The sequence below is a fragment of the Nyctereutes procyonoides genome, unplaced genomic scaffold (assembly GCF_905146905.1).
Source record: "Nyctereutes procyonoides isolate TBG_1078 unplaced genomic scaffold, NYPRO_anot_genome, whole genome shotgun sequence".
Taxonomy (NCBI): Eukaryota; Metazoa; Chordata; class Mammalia; order Carnivora; family Canidae; genus Nyctereutes; species Nyctereutes procyonoides.
Window position 1 is genome coordinate 12,441,950 of NW_026575128.1, and position 19,787 is coordinate 12,461,736.

The 19,787-nt window shown below is 52.3% G+C and overlaps 1 protein-coding gene across 1 annotated transcript in view; it reads left to right on the plus strand.

The window, feature by feature from the left end:
* Positions 1–19,096, plus strand: part of AGBL4 (AGBL carboxypeptidase 4) — a 1,386,151-nt gene extending 1,367,055 nt beyond the window's left edge. The window contains exons 12-13 of the mRNA XM_055341596.1: positions 11,284–11,380; positions 17,709–19,096. Of these exons, the coding sequence (XP_055197571.1) occupies positions 11,284–11,380; positions 17,709–17,829 (218 nt within the window). The 3' untranslated portion in view covers positions 17,830–19,096. The remainder of the gene's footprint in view (positions 1–11,283; positions 11,381–17,708) is intronic.
* The last annotated feature ends 691 nt before the right edge of the window (positions 19,097–19,787 follow it).

Sequence of the window (19,787 nt, forward strand, 5' to 3'; positions counted from 1 at the left end):
TCCTTATCACCTGCTGCATAAAGTTCACGTTCGTTACCTCACACGAGGCGCTCATGACCTGTCTTTGTGTATTTCTCTTGCTTCCTTCTTCATCTTGTAGAAGGTATTCCAGCCACACCAAATGTCTTCCCACCTTTGAGGGGATCAGCATGCCTCAGCATGCTTGCCCATGCCTCTGCCTCTGGCCAGGGATCCCTTTCCATGCACGCCATCATCCCCTCTGTGCCTGGTCAGCTCCTACTCTTGACTTTGGTCAAGTCCCTCAGATTCCAACCTCATCCTACATGCGTTTGTTCATTGACTGTCTCCCCTACTGGGATGTGAGCTCCATGAACAAGGTGTATCTCAGCATCTAGAAAAGTACCTAGTACATAGGAAATTCTTAATTATTTGTTGACTGCAATTACTTAAAGCACATTTATCTCAAATAAAAGACCCCACCCAGTTTGGCGCAGGTGTTACCTCCTCTAAGAAGTCCTCTGGGGTCCCTCCAATGTCAAATCTTATTTTCTGTGCCCCTGCTTCCCTCTGCCATAGTAGTCATTGCCCTGCACTGCAGTTTTTATCTACCTGTCTTCTGTGAGGGCTGCTCAGGACAGAGGTTGACTTCTCATCTCCAAGTCTGTAGCATCTGGCCCAGAGCCTGACACAGCAGGGAATAAATATTGAATAAAGGAACACAGTCGGGGCAGCCCCGGTGGCTCAGTGGTTTAGCGTCGCCTTCAGCCCAGGGCATGATCCTGGAGACCTAGGATCGAGTCCCACATCAGGCTCCCTGCATGGAGCCTGCTTCTCCCTCTGCCTGTGTCTCTGCCTCTCTCTCTCTCTCTCTCTCTCTCTCTGTGTGTGTGTGTGTGTGTCTCTCATGAATAAATACATAAAATTCATTTAAAAAAAAGGAACACAGTCATTTTAAGACAGTTAAGATAATAATTATAGCATGATCATAATTCCCAGAAACCTCAGGCCTTGCAGTTGGACAGACCTGAGTTTGAGTCTTAACCTCCAACTGTTAGTTGAGCAATGTTAGACACGGGACTTCTCTGAACCTCGGTTTACTAACCTGGAACATGGGAATAATAAAATCTGCCCTTTTTGTGCATAATAAATAGCACAGTGCCTGGAAGATAGTAAATGATCCTAAATGTGAGTTCTACCCCCTGAGTTTCAAGTTCAAGACAACAGTAAAACGAAAATAACACAAGGGCAGGAAAGAAAATCATAAAACGTTAGAGCCAGTGGGGCCCTAAAGAGTAGAATTTAAGGGATGGGATCATTTCTATTTTGCTTAAGATGGAACAAAAATGTCCCCAAATGAGGATCAAATGTAAGGAGGTAGCCGAAAATAAGGTGTTATAGTGGAGTTTGACTGTAGTGTAGCCATCCCTTGGTGAAACCGTGGAAGAAGCCGAACTCCTGATGATACAAACAGGGACGAGGAAGCCCAGGGCGGGATGAGTGACTTAGCCCAGGTCGTCCGGCAGTTTGGTAAAAGCTGACATTCATATATGGGTCTCTTGACTCCCAGGATATTGCTCATTTTATTAATCCATGTAAGCGCTTCAAATTCCAGGCCAAATCAGAATGAAGACACAAGGAACAAGGGAGTGGCCTTCTTTTAAAGACCATATCCTGTCCCTTTAGTGAGCCTCTTCAATTCTAAGCTAGTTTCAATTATTACTTTTGCTTTCCAGCCTAAAGACTGGCCTGAGATTCTCAGCCGCTGAATGGCCCACCTTTCTGTTTGTAGTCGCTTCTAGGCCCATCTTAGCAGAGGAGGAGCCGTTCTTCTCCTTACACAGTCATCCAGCCCAAATGTCTATAGTGCCTGGACCAGGAGCAGCTTAAGGCGGGACCATGCCTGTTGTGTTTAGCCCCCCAGTGTAGCCTATAAACCTATTACCCGGCTCAACACATAGGAGGTGCTTGATAAGCATCTGTTGAATGAATAACAAAATAATGAATGACAACCTGCCCAATGTGGTCTGAAGTTCAAAAATCCCCCAAGGCCATCCTGTCCAGACTCAGGCACATTATTCCTAAGGTCGGATCTGCATCCGTTCTAGCCCAGCCAGCTTCCAGCTTGATTTCTCTTCCAGATACCCAGTCAGAGTGATGGGTACTGCTGCATGCCTGAGAAGGCCTGCTCTGACCTGGGCGGCCAGAAACGGTAGCCTCTTCTCCTAGGATGGGGCAGAGAGAGAGATCAGAACTAGAGACCATTTCAGCTCACCCTCTAGCCATTTTTACAGAGAAAACTGTAGGAAACCTGCAAGACCTTACCCCTGAAAATCCAGATAATTCTAAAAACAATTTCTTAATCTCTCACTCTCTCTCTCTGTGCGTCTCTCTGTCCCTCTTTTTCTCTCTCCCACTTTATCCTGTTTTTTGGTTCATTGTCTTTTTCTTGCTTCTGTGATAGGCCTAACGTGTGTTAAATGGCTCTGGAAACAAATCTGAATGTGACACACCCTTGTCCTTGAGGAGCTCGTGCTTTGTTGGAAACGACAGATTCATACATAGTAATAATAATAGAGAGTTACCACCTGCCTGCACTGTGCTAGGGGCTCAGGATCCATGATTTCTGATCCACACGAGAGTCCTTCGAGATAGGTAGCATTATCCGTCTCAGAGATGAGAAAACTGAGGCACAGAGATGTTAACATAGCTTGCCCTAAATGTGTAGGAGCCAATATTAAAATCCATGCTTTAGGAATCCCTGGGTGGCGCAGCAGTTTGGCGCCTGCCTTTGGCCCAGGGCACAATCCTGGAGACCTGGGATCGAATCCCACGTCAGGCTCCCTGCATGGAGCCTGCTTCTCCCTCTGCCTGTGTCTCTGCCTCTCTCTCTCTCTGTGATGACTATCATAAATTAATTAATTAATTAATTAAAATCCATGCTTTAAAAAAAAATCCATGCTTTTGGGACTCTAAACCCCACATCTAAACAGATGCAGAATGGGATGCAGTGTCAGGGGACAGGCTTAGACCAGCTTATGCAAGGCCCTGAATGCCCCATTTAAAAGTTTAGATCTTACCCTACAGGTGACAGGGAATTGGTGTAAGGTTTTAAGTCAGGAAGCGACAAGGTTAGCAATTATGAGAACATTGCTCTCAGTGCAAAAGGAGGGAAATTGAAGTCAAGAAGACCAATTAGGCTGAAGCAATAGTTCAGATAAGAGAGAGGATCTGAAGTAAGGGGATGGATGGTAGAGCTAGAGGAGGAAGGCCACGTCCACGACATGTTTAGGAGGCAAAATAGGCAGCATGCGGCCCTGTACGGGTATCTCCTGCCCCTGAGAGGCAGCAAATAATGTCAGTAAAAAAAGACTGGGGTTGGACGTGTCTGGATCCAAATCCGGTGAACGCACCTGCTGCTGTGCAGAAGGCCCTGGGGGTCAGGTGGGGGAGGTGGGGGTTGAGCACCCTGCAAGGTGCCCAGCACCCAGCCAGAGCTGCACTGCCCACCCATGGGCAGCACCTTCATCCCCCGCCCTTCGGCACCCGGAGGAGTTGTGGACGCACGCCGGAGGCTGGGTAATGACCCCAAACACGTCTAGATCCTAACCCCTGGATCCCAACAGTGTCGCCTATGTGGAGATGAGGCCTCTGTAGATGGGATTGCCACGGCTCTTGAGGCAGGAGCTTGTCTTGGGCCCCAGGGCTGGGCCCCGCACGCAGCCTTCTAGGAGGGAGCTGGAGCACTGGGGGGCTCCCCCTCTTGATCTCAACTCAGGTCTAGATTGCAGGGTCGTGAGTTCCAGCCCCGCCCTGGGCTTGGAGCCTACACAGAAGCAGGGAGGGGAGGGGGCAGGGGGAGGTTGGCCGCACACAGAAGGAGGGGGACACAGTGTGGGGGGAGGCGGACCCCAGAGTGGCGGCGTCAGAAGCCCAAGGAAGTGGGGAGAGGCCTCCACGGGGAGGGGGGCCCCTGACGCCCTGTCTGTGCCCCAGTGAGACAGACTTCAGATCTCTGGGCCCAGACCTGTGGGACGATAGATGCATGTTGTTTTAAGCTCCCGAGTTGGGGGTGCTCCGCAGCTGCAGACGAGCTGGGAGCCTGGGGACACGGCAGCCCCGGGGCCTGGGTGTGCACCCACCTCCCCTCCTGGACTCCCACCTTCCGCATGGCATCTCGGTGCCAGGGGAGCCCTGCCTGTCCCCCTGTGTCCCGGCTCCGTCCCAGGCCTCCCGCTGTCGCTGTCGCTGTCTCCCCGGGTCCCGGCGCCGTCTCCTCGACGCCTGTCTTGCTCTGCTTGTGTTGGTCTTTCTGTTCCACCTGCTGTTTCTCCTCCTGCCCCCCCCCCCCCCGCAGCTGCACTGCTCGCTGGATCTCTCCCTCTGCTGTTGCCTCCTACTCTGTCTCTTGTCCTCGCTCCCTTTCCCTCCACTTTTCAGGGTCCAGTCGCTCTCAGCCCCCGAGATGATCTTCCTTCCCGATCTTTCTGTTGCATCCTGACGGTTCCTCTTGCATCTTCCTGGCCCCTGGCATCTTTCCCTCTGGGTCTCCGGCCCTGCTGTCTCTCTGTGTCATCCTCCGTCGCGTCCTCCCTCCCTGTCATTTTCTTGCATCCTCCCTCCCTGTCATTTTCTCTGCTGTGACCTCCGCAGCCCCCACGCTGCACTTCAGAGACGGAGCCTGTGTGGCCACGCACCTGTCCCACCGTGGGGACGGCTGTAGGGGGCAGGGACAAGAGCTATTTCCCTGTTGCCTTGTTCTTCTGGCTTCACCTGGAGGCTCCCGACAGGTGCCCCTTAACGTTCCAGCGGCGCCTCGTATTTCCCCTTTAATGATGATCCTCCGCTGCTGGCAGAGGCGGGAGTACGAGCACACAAAGACTTCCAGGCTGCGGTTTTGGAACAGGGAGCAAGTGGGAGTTGCATTTTCTTTTTTGGAAGCAGGATGAGAGCAGGGAAAGATCCCCATGAGGACCGGGGCTGCATTTTCTCCCTGGGTTTGGGCTCCCAGAACGGCATCTGGCAGGTCAAAGACAATAAATAGACGAATGAGTGAACGAATGAATGAGCAGGTTGGCTTCCATCCTCATTGTGCCGGTTCTTGAGGTGCCTCCCTGGACCAGTCCCTGGCAGGTTGACATCTGCGGTGGGCGGGGTGGGGGTGGGGGGTTGGCGGGGATCTGAGCTGCCCGCAGCACAGGGCGTGAGGAGAGAGGGAGGGAGACGTGGCACCGGATGGGGCTGGACTCAGCCTCAGGGCAGGCCGGGGCCTCTGGTGGTTCTGGAAGAGCCGCAGGCAGGGAGCAGCGTGGAGCTGGCTGCAGGGACGGAGCAGGATGGAGAGGGCAGGGCTCAGGCCGCAGGAGGACGCGTGTGATGGGTGCTGCCTGGGCCTGCTCAGGGAGGTGGGAGGACCCTCCCTGGGCAGCTGCTGCACGCCAACAAGGGGGTGCCTCTGACTCCCGCGGGGGAGCTCCTCCTGAGGTTAACTGTGAGGTCCAGTAGTGGGATTGGGCTGGACTCGGCAAGAGCCAATAGTGGCATGGCCCTGCGGGGCTTGCGTCTCAGAGGAGGGGGATCCCCGTGGTGGGCGCCCGCGGGCTCCTTCACCCCTGCAGGCACAGCTAACCCCCACCTTCCCCGCCAGGCCTCCCAGGCCTCTCTACTTGGGCCGCAAGGTGCCCCTGACTCCGTCTTTATCCCTGCGCCTGAGCACTTAGCACTTTCACTTTCTGGCATCGTCGGGAACTTGCAGATGTGTTTGTTACAGGGACGGTTTGTCTCCCAAACTCCAACAGAAGGTCCAGGACGACAGGGATCTTTGGGGGTCTCGTTTGCCGTGTATCCCAGAGACCTCGAGCTACTCGGCGCATAGTAGGTTCTCAGGAAACATTCCTTGAACGAAACAATGGGGACAGGATTTTTCACGAGCTTATAGCCTTGAACACCATGTTAATGCTGGAAAGGACGTGAGAGACTATACTTCTTTACCCACAGAGAAACTAGGCCCAGAGAAGGGAAATGGCCAAGGTCGCACGGAAGCTACTGATTGAAACCAGGGTGGTCTCTGGAATCCCCACGTAGGTGCTCATTCAGCGCACCTCGGATCCCAGGAGGCAGGAGAACGGAGGGTCCCGCAGTCACTGCCCCTCGCCGGGAGGCCTTGGACGCTCACAACTGGGTCTTCTCTGGGAGCAGGAGCAAGGGGTGGGGATCTGGGCAGAGTAGGACGCACCGGACAGTCAGCAGGGCCTGCAGCGTGACTACTCCCAAAGGACTGGTTGTCCAGAAACCATCTCCATGACCTGATTCTTTCCCCGGTTCTGATTCAGGACCTAGACGCTTAGTGTCTCATCAGCATCGCCAGCTCAAAGTGAACTCCTGGTCTGTCCCCTGAACCTGTGCCACCAGCCCCAGCTTCTGCACCGCCCCCCTCGGGGCGCTCCATCCGCCCAGCTGCCCAGGCTACAGGCATGGGAGGCTGCCCTCACGCCTTCCTCCCCTCAGGCCCCACTGCCAACCTGCCAGTTCCTCCCCAAGGCGTATCTTCCCATCTCTGCCCCCTCTGTCCTGGTCCAGACCTCCCCCACCTGCCCCAACCCCATCTCTCACCTGGACCACTGCAGGAGTCTCCTGGCCCATCTGCCTGCTTCGACTCTTGCTTCCTTATTTTTAGCACAGCAGTGACCTTTTAAAATTATAAATCAGACTGTCTCATTTTCCTGCTTAAAATTCTTCAGCTTGCCATTCACTCAGAAAACCCAGACTCCTTCAGGTGACCCAGAATAAGGCTTCATGTGATCTCGCCCTTGCCTGTCCCTCCACGCCCCCCTCCTTCAGACCCTGTCTCCCACCCAAGGACCCTTCCCACTGCCCTTCCTTCTTCATAGCTGCTGCGCTCTTTTGTCCACTCTCAGTTCACACGTCCCCTCCTCGGGGAAGCCGGCCCACACCCCCGATCAGAGGCCTTGTTGTGAAGCACCCCATCACCCTCTCTTCCAGACCCTGTGCATTGTCATCCTACACTAGTACAATCACAATTACATATTTATGTGGGTTTTTATTCCTTTGTTATCTATCTCCACTTCTAGACTTAAGAACCACTGTCTTGGTTGTATTTTTTTTTTTTGTTTTATTTTGTCGTTGTTGTTGTTGTTTATTTACCACAGTAACCCTGAGCCTTCCAGAGGGCCAGAACATAGCAGATGATCAATAAATATATATTGAGTCAACAAATGATAGATACAACCATAGATACATCAAATATTTTTTATTGCCTGCAGAATACAGGTTTAAATTCCTTAATTGGGCATTCAAAGCTGATCTGTCTGCAGCCTCAGCTTTCACCCTACCCCGAGGTTGCCTGGGCTCAAGGGGGCCCTCTCTGTCTTATTTATGGACCAGGGTCACGTGTCCTGGCTGTACTCCGGGCTTCCCTGACGCCAGCCTCTCCCTCCCCCTTGTGAGTGGTCCTTGGCCTTCCCGTCTTTGTTACATACCCACTTCCATGAAGCTTTTCACAATTCCCGCAGCTGGATTTCAATCTCCTACATGTCCACAGAGTCTAGTGTTTGCACATATGATCACACTCAATGGAGGAGAAACCATAGGCACAGACGCTCCGGCTCCCAGGCCACCTCCATCACTTTCAGGCCACGGGATTCCAGGTCATTTGTGCACGTTTTCCTTTTTACAGTTTCCTTTTCTGCAAAGTATATGGAGAGTTGTACTTGGACCTTGCAGGGCTGTGATGGGGACTGGCGAGACTAGCTACACCGCACGGTGCGTAGGGAAAACTCTGGAGTGAGTTTTGTGAAGGTGACCACGCAGCAGGCTGCCTGGTGACGTGGTTACTCAGGACGCGGTGGTTTCCCCGTCTACACTGTCAGCTATACTTGTCTAATTTCTCTATCTCTTCCCCCAGTCCTTGTCACTGTGCCTCCCACTATACAGAGGGGAAGAGCCCAGTGAATGTTTCAATGAACGAATGGATGAGTGAGAGTGAACAGCACGTGCCCAAGCCCTCTTTACCTGTTAAAGGGTCCCAGGAAGTACCAGAGCTACCGACACTCACCCTTTACCTCAATGGCTCTGAGCAAAGGTGGCCAAGTCTGTCTGGGTCTCACACAATTCCAGCCAAGCTCCCCTGCTTCTCTGACTCGGGGGTCCTGACCCCCGCCCCCTGCTGTCTGTTCCCCCATCTGTGAGACCCAGAGCAGTGAGCCACATAGTCTGTGAGGAAATGACATTTCCAGCCTATAGGCCATTCGGAGACTGTTGTCGGCAGTGCAAAGCGGGGAGCTCTCACCACAGCCCTCTCTCATTGGAAGGGGTTCCAGCCGGTCATTACCTTCTCTGCCTGCACCCCAAGTCCTTGTCCAAAGACACCTAATTTAAGTGAAAATATTCAATCAGGCTCTCCTGTCTTGACTCAGACACCCCCACCCCATAGCCAGTAGCCTGGGGCAAATCTCCAGGGTTTGAGGAACCCCTGACACGGTCAGAGAGGGGAAGAGGGTGTCCCAGACAACCCCCACCTTTAAAACGCCCTCTTTCAAGCAGAGCCATCAGCACCTCACAGCCGGACGTTTTGCTGGAGCGACCCGACTCGGCCCAAAGACCAGGATTTCTGGAGGGTGGCTGTGGGCCCGGGAGGATGGGCTCGGGCTCCCCACTCTTGCATTTGCTTTGTCAGCACCCACGTGGCAGCCGGCACCTCGGCACGAGCCCGGGGATGGGGTTATAACCCACATTTCGCAGGTGCAGGCCCATGCCTTGTCGGGGCCCAAGCTGGGGCGGGCCTGCCCAGTGGGGCCAGCTTGGACCTGGCTGATGCCGCTGCCAGCGGCCTGTGGGCTGGCGGGACACTCCCTCCCCATCGGGCCTCCGCGCAGCACGGCGGCCGCAGGTTGCTCCACTGCTTGCGAGGCGGCCCCCAGCCTGGGAATGCCAGCAAGCAAGGGCCAAGTGACAACCCCTTGGCCCACCTGGCCTCCCAAGCCCCATGGTGTCGTGACAACCACGGCAGCCGTCCTTGGCATTGCCGGAGAGTCACAAGCCCGTCCAGATCCAGAGCGAGGAGGCACGGACCACACGTCCCGGTGGAAGGAGGGTCGGGGTCAGATCATAGAATCCCACGTGAGGTGGAGATACTGGTGCCGACAGTTTTGGAAAATGCAGCGTGCCAGACACAGAATGTGACAGGGCCAGGATCTGCATTACAGAGATCTGATCCTAAAACTCCTGCTGGGCCCTTGTAGCCAGGCGCAGCGCACCCTCCTTTCCTCTGCGGCCCTGCAGCTCTGGGCCCCACACACAGGGCGATTCGGCCCCCCCAGGCCGACTGGGGCCCGGCTAGGTTAGGGCAGCAGACCAGGGCCTGCCAGTCACAGGCCATGCCGACGCCGGCTCGGGAACTTTTTAAAGAAGAGGACAGAGAAGGTCGGTCACATCCAGAGGAGGAAAGCAGGTGGCCCGGTGAGCCTGCGGCGCGTCGCACTGTCATAAACAACTTGTCTGGTGTTTTTCCTCCTCCCACCAGGCGCTGGCCTGGGATGACTCAGCCCTTGACAGAAAAGGTGCCTTCGAGCTGGGAAACAGCCCAGGCTGGGGGACCGTTCACTGCTCCCGCGTCAGACTTTCCCAAATTGGAGTCCTGGCTCGCCCGCTGCGGTTAGACAGCCTCGGAGAAGCTCCTCGACCTCCCAGAGCACAAAGGGAGACTAACATGCCCTCCTCACTGGATTGTTTCAAATGTCTGTGGAAGCAAAGTACCAGTGTCGGGCCAGGAACATAGGAGGTGCTTCGTGGATGCCAGTTTTCATGTCCTAGGCCATGTCCAACCCCAGCTCGGGGACTTCTTGAAGACCGCGGTGAAAACTCACCCGACCATTCCACAAACACTAGTCCAGCTCCGTGCTCCTGGATGGAGAGGTGGCTGACGCATATCCAGTGACGTGACAGTTAAACTGAGGTGCCCGGAGACTGAGAAGTCAGCCCCATAAGACACGTGGAGGGAGGGAAAGTGGCCTGGAAAGACAGAAGGGTGTACGAAAAGGCCGGAAAGTGAAAGAAGTTCAGTTGCTGGAGTGTGAAGGCCAAGGAGGGTGGAGAGGGGGGAGCACAAGCACAAAACTAAGAAAACAAGTAGGAGCCCAAACATGAAGGACCTGGTCAATCAAGTTCCAAAGTTTGAACTTTAAGGCAACTGGGAGCCCCTTGGGAATTGAACTCGGTTGGATGCAGTGGTTAGCTCTGCACTTTATAGCCTCCCTCTGATTACGTCCTAGGAAATGGAGTAGAGGCAGGGAAGCCTGGTGGTGGGGGAGGCCCATTAAGAGAACATGATAGTAATCCAGGGGAAAGGAGATGCTGGCCTTCTCTAGCGGGACAGCAGGGGACTGGAGGGAGGTGGGCAAACTCTTAGAAGAGATAAGTGATTTAAATGAAGTCAATTTAGAAGTCTCATGGAAGCTTGGGGCCAGACCACCAATCACAGCCCTGGGGAGAGCGGTACCGTAGAAGGCTTTGCTGAAGGGATATTACCTAATTGGAGAGTTGATGAGCAAAAATGTAGCCAAGGGAGGTGGGGAGGCACTTCAGGCAGAGGAAATAGCTCGCGTGACAGCCCAGAGATATAAACTATAATGCACAGAGGAGGTACTCTGAGTTGTTGAAGAGATGACTGGTCTACCATTTCATACTAGAATGGTAATGGTTGATACAGAATTGGCCCTGTTTCCTTCCCTGGAGAGTTTGTACTTTAACAGGTCATGAACTTTGCCCTGAGGATTCATTATTGGTAGATTTCAAGGTGGAACAAGGACACTGTTGAGGGTGAGAGGGTTTGACCATTGCCCCCCAAGGTTACCAAAGTACATGACTGATCCCTAAAGGTCAAACAGAGCCTGGTCTACACGCAACAAAGGGTCTCTTGCCCTTGGGTCTCACTTATCGGCCTCCACCCTGAGCCACCTGAAGCCAGACCATGGAAGCTCAGTGATTCCCAAAGGGATGCAGTATATTCTAGAAGCTTCGAATGAACATAGCTTTGAGGTGAGAGCACCTAGACCCACATCCTGGTTCCTCTCCTTCCTGGTCCTGTGACCTTGGGCAAATTATTTAACCTCTTCACACCTCAATTTGCTCATCTGTAAAATGAGGAAAAAGTAGTATCTAAAATTTTAGAAAAATCAGAAAAGGTCCTACAGAAAGCGTAGAAGGCTGAGTGGCGTCCCTGCGTCTGTCACTGCTGTTGTTATCACCAGCACTTTACACTCTGTCCCAGTCGCCTTCCAAGTTGTTCCTTGACGCTCACACTTGCAGATATGAAGCTGGGAAGGAACGTGGCAAGAACGTTTTTGGATTATTATCGGCTGAACCCCCTGGTGGAGACAGTGGCGATCCCGGTGCCGAGGCTGCGGTGAGTGACACAGCAGAGCTGTGTGGCTTGGGTCCTGCTTCCCTGGCTTTGCCTTCCGGGGCAGCTTCCCTCGGCTTCATCTGGCCTTGGTTTCCCATCCAAGGGGAACCCCATCCTGTCCCAGACTGAAGAGCCCCACCGTGTGCTTTCTGACTACTAACACCGTGGCAGCGTCAGACAGCGTGGGGCGGTCACATTCTGGGTCTAGCGTGGGAGTCCACGGGGGCGAGCGGTGCTGGGGACCGAGCACAGTCATTGTTCTAAGTTAGTCTGGGTGTCTCCATATGCTGCCTCAGCTGGTGGCTCATCTGCCAGGATTCCTGTTTCATCTGGGCCCACGAGGCCTCCGATCCCTGTGTTTTCCCAGCTGTGATGCAGGGACGATGGCACCCACCTACAAAGTTACCGTGAGATGGGTGCTAAAGCACCCTGCACCCGGGTAGGCATGCACGCATCCCCTTGTAAACGTGATAGTCCCATTCCCTCAAGACGAGGTTTTGGGGCTGGGGGGACACACCCCTAAGAGATCATGTCACCTCTTCTGCTGGAGTCAACGTTTTGGGCCGCCGAATAGAGTAGGTCAGGGATGCCCAGTCTTTCAGAGGGCTAGACCCAGCCCGGAGCACTGGGCATTCCCAGGCCTCTTGGAAGGAAGCCCAGTGAACATTTGCACAGGGACACCCAATGGCATCTGAAATGTGCTGGCCCTGCTCTACCTGTGGGCCACATGTCCTGCTCTCTAGTGATCCAGCCTCCCTAAAGGACACAATGATGTCCAGCTTACTCCTCCTGCCGGGCCAGTCTTCCCCCCCAGACCTTGCCCATGTGCTTGGCTGCCCCAGGGCGTTTGCACTAATGCACCTGCCTCCATACCCTGTTACTAACAAAAACAATATATTTTTTTAAGATTTTATTATTTATTCATGAGACACACACACAGAGAGAGAGAGAGAGAGAGAGAGAGGCAGAAACACACAGGCAGAGGGAGAAGCAGGCTCCATGCAGGGAGCCTGACGTGGGACTCGATCCCAGAACTCCAGGATCACGCCCTGAACCAAAGGCAGATGCTCAACAGCTGAGCCACCCAGGCATCCCAACAAAAACAATATTAATCACTGTTATTAATTGAGCCAAGTACTTTTTGTACATGATCTTATTTATTCCTCATGGATAGTAGACTCCCCAGATCACAAATGAGGAAAAGGAAGCTCAGAAAAGTGAAGACAATTGCCTGAGGTCAAAGAGGTTTTGGCAGGGACAGGAATAAAAAGATTATTTTATTCCAAAACTAGACTGAAGTCCGACTAAGCTCCACCTTGAGCAAGAAGCCTTGCTCACTATTGGCCGTGGGTTCAAACTCGGTCTCAGGCTCATGCTAACCGTGGGATCTCAGGCAGGTCTCCAGGCCTCTTAAAACCCTTCTCTACCTACCTATAAAGTGGATGTAATAACTGAAATCTCTACAGAAGGTTTTGAAGATTAAAGACAAGCTTGGCATAGTGCCTGGCAGTCAGTAGGTGCTCAATAAATGTTTCCATGTCCTCTGGTTTCTGGGTTGCAATCCCAGATTTCCAGCCAGCTAGTCATCAGGGCCTGGGGCAAGTCCCTGCACTTCTCTGGTTGGGCTGGGTGATCTCTCGGAGCCACGTTCCCCTGCTGGGAGTCCCACGTCCCCACAGAGTCTACAAAACAGTGTACTCTGACTCAGATACTCTGTCTCAGATTGTTCACCCATCACCCGGGGTCTTTGTACCCACCCTCATTCCTGGTGGATTAAAAACCCCTTCACGAGGATCATGTCCGGGGATCTCCTCTGTGCTCCCACAGGCCTAGACTACGTGCTTGCCTGCCTTCCTTCCGTCTTTCCTTCCGTCCCTCCTTCCTTCCTTCCCTCCTTCCTCCACTTAGGAAAACCAGCACTTAAGCCAGGCCCCTGGGGGGAGAGAGGGGCTGGAATGAGTAATGATTAGGGCCTGACCCTGCCTTTGAGGAGCTCACCTCTAGAGGAAAGTGCTCAGTTCATTCTTAGAAGTCATTCTTGATTGGCTGAAGCTCTTAAAAATTTAAAGCTTTAGAACACTCAGAAGAATTCTTAGAATCTCATTTACAAGTTAATTGGAGGATTGTCTCTTTCAGGTCCTTTGTCAGCCTGAATACAATTATCTTGATCCTTCAGACTTTTTCCTGGCTTGTTGCACCGTCGGTGGAGGGGTGCCACACTCAGGGAGCCTAGCAATTGTGCAGCCCCCTCTTCCTGATAAGATGAGGAAGTCGAGGCCCAGAGAGCACCTGGCACTGGCCACAGCCAGAGCCCAGGCCCCACGATCCCCAGCCTGCTTCTCTCTGAGTGACTTAGCAGAGTTCCTCCAGATGGGGAGGAGGCGGGAACCTGAAGCCAGGTGGAGAAGATGTGGGGAGCTGTCTCTCAGGGTCCTGGTGGCAACTGCTCCTGGGACCTCATGGCTCTAAGCTCTGGAGCCTCTGTAGAAAAGAGCTGGAGAGCTCATCTGTCAAAGTGCGGGGCCTTGAGGACCTGACATACACGCCCCCACCCTTAAATTAAGAAAAACAAGCAAACTCCCTCTCCATGCCCACCCCTCTGTCTCACCAAACCACAAATATCACTTAGCTCTCAGTCGGTCAGCAACTCTTGAAAAATGAATTCCCAGGAGGCTACAAGGCCCCGATTGAGAACTTGAATACGTCCCCTTTGTTTGTGTTATTTTCCACCCAAGCATCAAATAACAAAAGTGAAAGAGTAGGTCTGGTTTTAAAGGAAAATTACATGTTGTGACTCAACATTAATCTTTGTTTTCTCTCATCTCTGTGGGTAATTATAACATGTCAGCCCCACGCAGGTGCTGGCGGGAGCCTGTCGGGTGCCGGGCTGCCCTTCAGAGAGGGCCCCTGGGGAGGGCCAAGAGCATAGGCCCAGGGACAGGGCGCTGATGACCACAGCTGGGGCCCCGCACTTATCTGGACCACAGTGACGTAGCTGCAGGGCTGAAGTTCAAAAGGTCCCACCAAGGTAGAGGAAAATTAGGAAAAAGTGAACAGGCCAGGTGAGCCCCTGTGGGGAGAGCAGGAGCGTGGACGGTGGGCAGGTCTCTGAGTGTGAGGTGGGCTCAGGCCCAGCGACGGGCTGGGAGGGCAGCTCTGGGGCAGGGTTTTGGTGCGTGTGTAGGAGAATGGGAATGATCGGCTACTCAACACCCTGGAGCCCACCGTGTGCCGGGCCGTGCGCTGGGTCCTGGGGGACACGGAGAGCCCCTGCCCACCGGGAGCCCAGATTGCAGAGGAGAAAGAGGCATGTACACACGCAACGACGACCAACAATACCAACCAGTGTATGAAAGTGCTCAGCTGCATATCAGATTATTCTCTCTCTCTCTCTCTCTCTCTCTCTCCAAAACCTTCTGTGGCTCCCCATTACCTTCAGGGTAATGTTCCAGTTCCTCTTTTTGCTATTCAAAGCTCTGGTCTATGCGCTGCACCTCCTTTCCAGCCTCCCAGCAGACCCCTCCCCTGTGAGCACCCTCTCCACCCCATCTGCTTTCTACCACCTGACACCTCATGCTTCAGACTGAACAGGTCAGCTATTTTCACGCCTCCATGTCTTTGTTCATCGCTTTTTGTCTTCCTGGAATGTTCTCCCATTTTGTCTCTAGATGATGAATTCCTACGTACTTTTCAAAGCCCGGTCTAAACATCACGCCTCTGCTTCACGGTCTGTGTTCTCCACCGGGGACAGAGCTCCTTCCCCTCTGCTGGAGTCCTGACTGCGTTTTGCACACACCTGTAGCACTGTATGTCCCGTAGAGTATTGTCCTGGCACGTCTGCACCTCTGGCTTCTCCACTAGACAGGTTGCTCCTTAAGGAGCTACCTTGGTTCACTCTGGATCTTTCGTGCACGATGCACAGCCCAGCAGGGGGTAAATCCTCACTAAGCACCAAATAAGAATTATAGAATCGTAGAAATGAAGAAGCTCCTAAGGATTCTTGACTTCAACTCCTTCATGTTTTAGAGAAGTGAGACCCAACCAGAAATTCCCCTCCCACACCATCTGGCCAGCCAGCAGGAGTATCCCAAGGAGGCTTCAGGGAGGAAGTGGGGTTTGAGCTTGGTTTTAACAGACCTGTACAACGTATATGGATGAAATAGAAAAAAGTGGGGGGGGGGTATTCCATGTTGGGGGTAGGTGAAAGGAAGGAAGCAGGGGCCTGAAGAGCCACAGCCCGAGGCATGACATGACCAGGATGCTTAGAGCAATGGAGACGTTAAGGACAAGACCAAAAGTTCCTTCCTATTCATCAGTCACTCCTCTAGCACCTACTCCGTGCCAGGCCTGGCATCCCTTTGCTTGGGAATTATAGAGAAAAATCAAATGTGTTAAAGTCACATTCTCATGAGAAAAACTGATAGACAAAGAACTACCTAGAAAACTATTTATGGAAGGCAAGGTACAACGTACTGTGGAAGTCTTTAGGAGAGAGAAGCTTATTTCCTGGGCAGTCTGCTTCCCAAGTGAGCCTGGGAAGGTGGGGGAAGGGGTTGGAGGAAGAGCAGTAGGGGCCCAGACATATAGGATATTTGCCTTCCAGTGCCTTCTCTCTCTTCGCCTCCACCTTTGGTTACAGAGGCTCTTTGCCGGTCAATCCACACTCCACCACTCCAACCACTGCACACCTTCTCCCATGCCACCGTCTACCTCGGGCTGCCCCACCTGGGCTTGTACCTAGGCTTGCCTCTCTAGGGGAAATACACCCTCCTTTACCCCAGCGAACAGACTCCTCTTATTTCCTATGCTCCCTTTGGGGGGCACACCCACTCAATGACATATGAATGGCACCCTGTAGTTTGCAAAGTTCACCTCCAGCCCCCACTTACCAAAGCCTGTGAGGCAGGAAGGGCATGGGCTCCTGTGTGCTCTCGGCTGTCTCTGGGTCCTGAGGTCTAGACGTATCTCACCCATGCTAGATGGCCTTGCTCTGTGTCTCAAGAGGGTGGAACTTCAGGTAGTGAGGCCTCCTGGGGAGGGAGATATGTTAAGGCAAGGTGTCCCTTTTGTGTGCTGCCACCTGTTACATTTTTACCTCATTCATGACTCATTGACAACAAAGGAAAATGGGTATCCAAGGTCAGAGCACAATGGGCTACAAGACATTGCTTCTCCAGTCCTAATTCAAAGAGCCCAAGAGAGATTCCATATTTCTGCTGTCACTTTCTATCTTACTCTGTAATTCTTTATCATTTTGCATAGTTAGTTTGTGTAACTGTCTCCTCTACTAAACCATAAGCAGCCTGAGGACTGCGTCAATGTCTGACTCATGTTCGTCATGTCCAGAGACCACGGGACCATTCTTAACATCTAGCACCACACCTTTATAAGTTACAGCAGGCGAGGGAAGACACTAAGTGCATTGACTCATATTATTTCATTTAACCTCCCAACATCCCTGCAAGACTGGAATATTTTATCTCCATTTTACAAATAAATCCCAGAAAAGTTAAGTAACTTTCCCAAGATCACACCTCCCCCAGCCAACCTGGGAATTCAGGTGAGTTCTTTTTAGCTCTAAAGCCTACTCTTTCCCCTAAAAACAAATCCTAGTCCAACACATGAGTGGATGGCACACTAGCTATCAGTCAACAACATAACAAACAAGGCCCCATATGAAGGAAAACGCAAAAATGTATAAAACCTGGCCCCTGTTCACCAAGATCCCATAGTCTAGTGTGTGAGCCAAACAGACAGAGGGCAATTACTGAAGAGTAGTGTTAAGGGTGTGGCATTGGGTGCTGGGTACCCTGACTCAGAGAGGAGCCAGATGTATCTCTGCCTTCCAAGATCACCCAAGCTCGTGGCGGAGACAGACCCGCTGTGAAATGCCAGAGTTAGGCTATTCTGAGGAATATAAGGATGCCTCCTGGAGCCCATGATGATTATGAAGAGGCTGGGGTCCCAGGCTCCCCCAGGATATGGATCTTCTGTGCGTCCTTCCCCATCCCATTGTGATTGGGATAGGATAGGTTAGAATCAAGGTGGAAATGTGGGAGAGTTGGAGCCGTAGTCAGTCAGGTCTTCTCCAGCACCAGCATGATGCAGAGTATCCATCCATCCATCTAGCAGTCATTCACTGAGCCATGATGCCTGCTTTGAACCAGGCCCTGGGCTGGGATCCTGGGCCACGGAGAAGAGGAAGACAAGGCCACTGCTCCTGGGATGTCACAGTTCAGTGGGGGAGATAGACACGCCAGAAATGATTTCAATCCGGTGTGTATATGTGCTGTCTTTCTTCTCTCTTTCTGTTATCTCCCCTTTGCAGGAAAGAAAAGCCCCCTCCCCACAAGTACCCATTCCTGCGGGGCCCAGCCAGCAACCACCCCAACGGCAAAGGGGACAAGAAGAGCTCAGTGAACCACACAGACCCTTCAAACTCTTTTTAAGGACATGGAGCCCGGGGAGGTCTTGTGGAGGCACGAGCATGCATTTTCCGCGGGGGCATGAAATTATTCACCCTTCTCTCTAGTTTCCAAGATACAGGGTGTGGGATACGGACTAGGCTGGTGAAAGGGAAGGAAAAAATGAGAAATTTCATCATCGGGTTTCCCTTTTACCAATGGAAAATCAATTGTGGGGCTTCAGCTTAAAGGGTCAGGAACAAGATAGGAGGCTCGAACCAAGCGAGTACAGAGGCTATTTTCACAACACAGAGAATCCTCACAGGATGAGGAAAAGCTACACATCCCTTTTGAGAGGTTTGACACATCTCAGGTCAGTGCTTTTGAAGCCTTTTCGAGTTGTGTTGCTACCACCGGTGGTTACCTCTTAGACTAGGTGATGGTTGTTTACGGTTTTAGAAATGCACTGTCTATACCTGCTGATCCATCACCACATCAGTGACACATACGACCCAAAGACAAATGTACTGTTGTGAACAATAGGACAGAATTTTTGAAATCACAGTGGTCTGGGGTCACTATGGTCACTGTCACTGTGTCTATGGGCTGCGTGTATTTCCCAATGGCCTGGGTCGTTTCATTGAAACTCTAGCTCCAAAGACAACAAGCATTGGTCACTCATGGTTCAGATCTCCCGATCCTGGTGTCAGGGACCAAACCTGGCCACTGAAGAGGTAGGTATGGATACTCTGGAGTGAGGGAAGGCTGGCTGCCAGGTGAAGGAAATGCAGAAGGTAGGAGAGTGCCCCCACCCCCCTGCCCCGCCTCAACCGAGGCAGGGGGCTGATAAAACTGCAGCAGTAGCAATTCCCAAGCCGGGGAGCGGAAGCTAAATATTGTGCATTTTTCTAAAGAGTAAAGTGCCTTTGTATGATGAATGGGTCCCGAGGAGGGTGCTCCCTTCCTGTCTGTGAAGCGGCAGGTTGAATCACTGCGACAGCCTGCTAATTAAAATGACCTCCCGGAAATGAGGATGCGGAGATGGGAGATGGGGAGAGGAAGGGAGGCTCAGGGGAGAGAGGGCCTTTAGCACAAAGCTCCAGTTAAGCATTCTTTGGCTTTGGGGTGGAGATTTTTGAAGTTTGTTGCAAAAATTAAGAGCAAAGCTTATTCTCCCTTTGTTTATTGGTTTTCCGAAATGATAACAAAGAACCTTGTGTTCGCTGGCTACAAATGTTGTGTTGTATATACAGCTTCTCCTCTGGGTTCTTGTTGCCCAGAAGAACACAAATAAAGTGGTTTATGCATTGCTTCTGTTCCTCCGAACATTCTTGGCACCCTTCCCCTTAGGTCTTCCACTCCCCCGGGAACCACCCAGCCAACCCAAATTTGGTGTGACTCGCACTTTGCTGTCAGGGCCTCTGTCATCAGGGATAAGAAAGGACAGTCCAGATTTGACTTTCCAGCAGCTCCTGTGGCAGAGTCCCGGGGTGTTTAGCTGAGTGCAACCAGGTCAACATGAGCCAAGAGCATGGCAGGTCTTCCAGAAATGATAGCATCTCTTGAGACAGCATCAACAGAGGCAGACTGCGTAAAACAGGCACAGTGACAGCCCAGCTCTATTTGCCCCGGTCCCATAAGGTTGTGACCATAGTTAGGCCCCACTCTGTAAAAACTGCATTGATGAATTGGATTGCAGGCCTCACGAGCCCCGTTATGCTACCAGTTTTTTATTTATTTATTTATTTATTTATTTATTTATTTATTTATTTATTTATTTATTTATTGGTACCAGTTTAAAGCCAAGAAGTTGAAGCCTGGCCACTCAGGCTTCTAACTCTCCATTCAGACCCCAGCTCTGTCTTTTAATATCCGTGTGATCTTCCTGGTAAGACTGTGATAGTGATACCTGCCTCGTTAGGGTCGTTATGTCGGTGTAACAGACTTAGGTCTGGGAGATGTCAGCAAGGGGGCCCAGTAAATGTGAACTGTGTTATATGGGA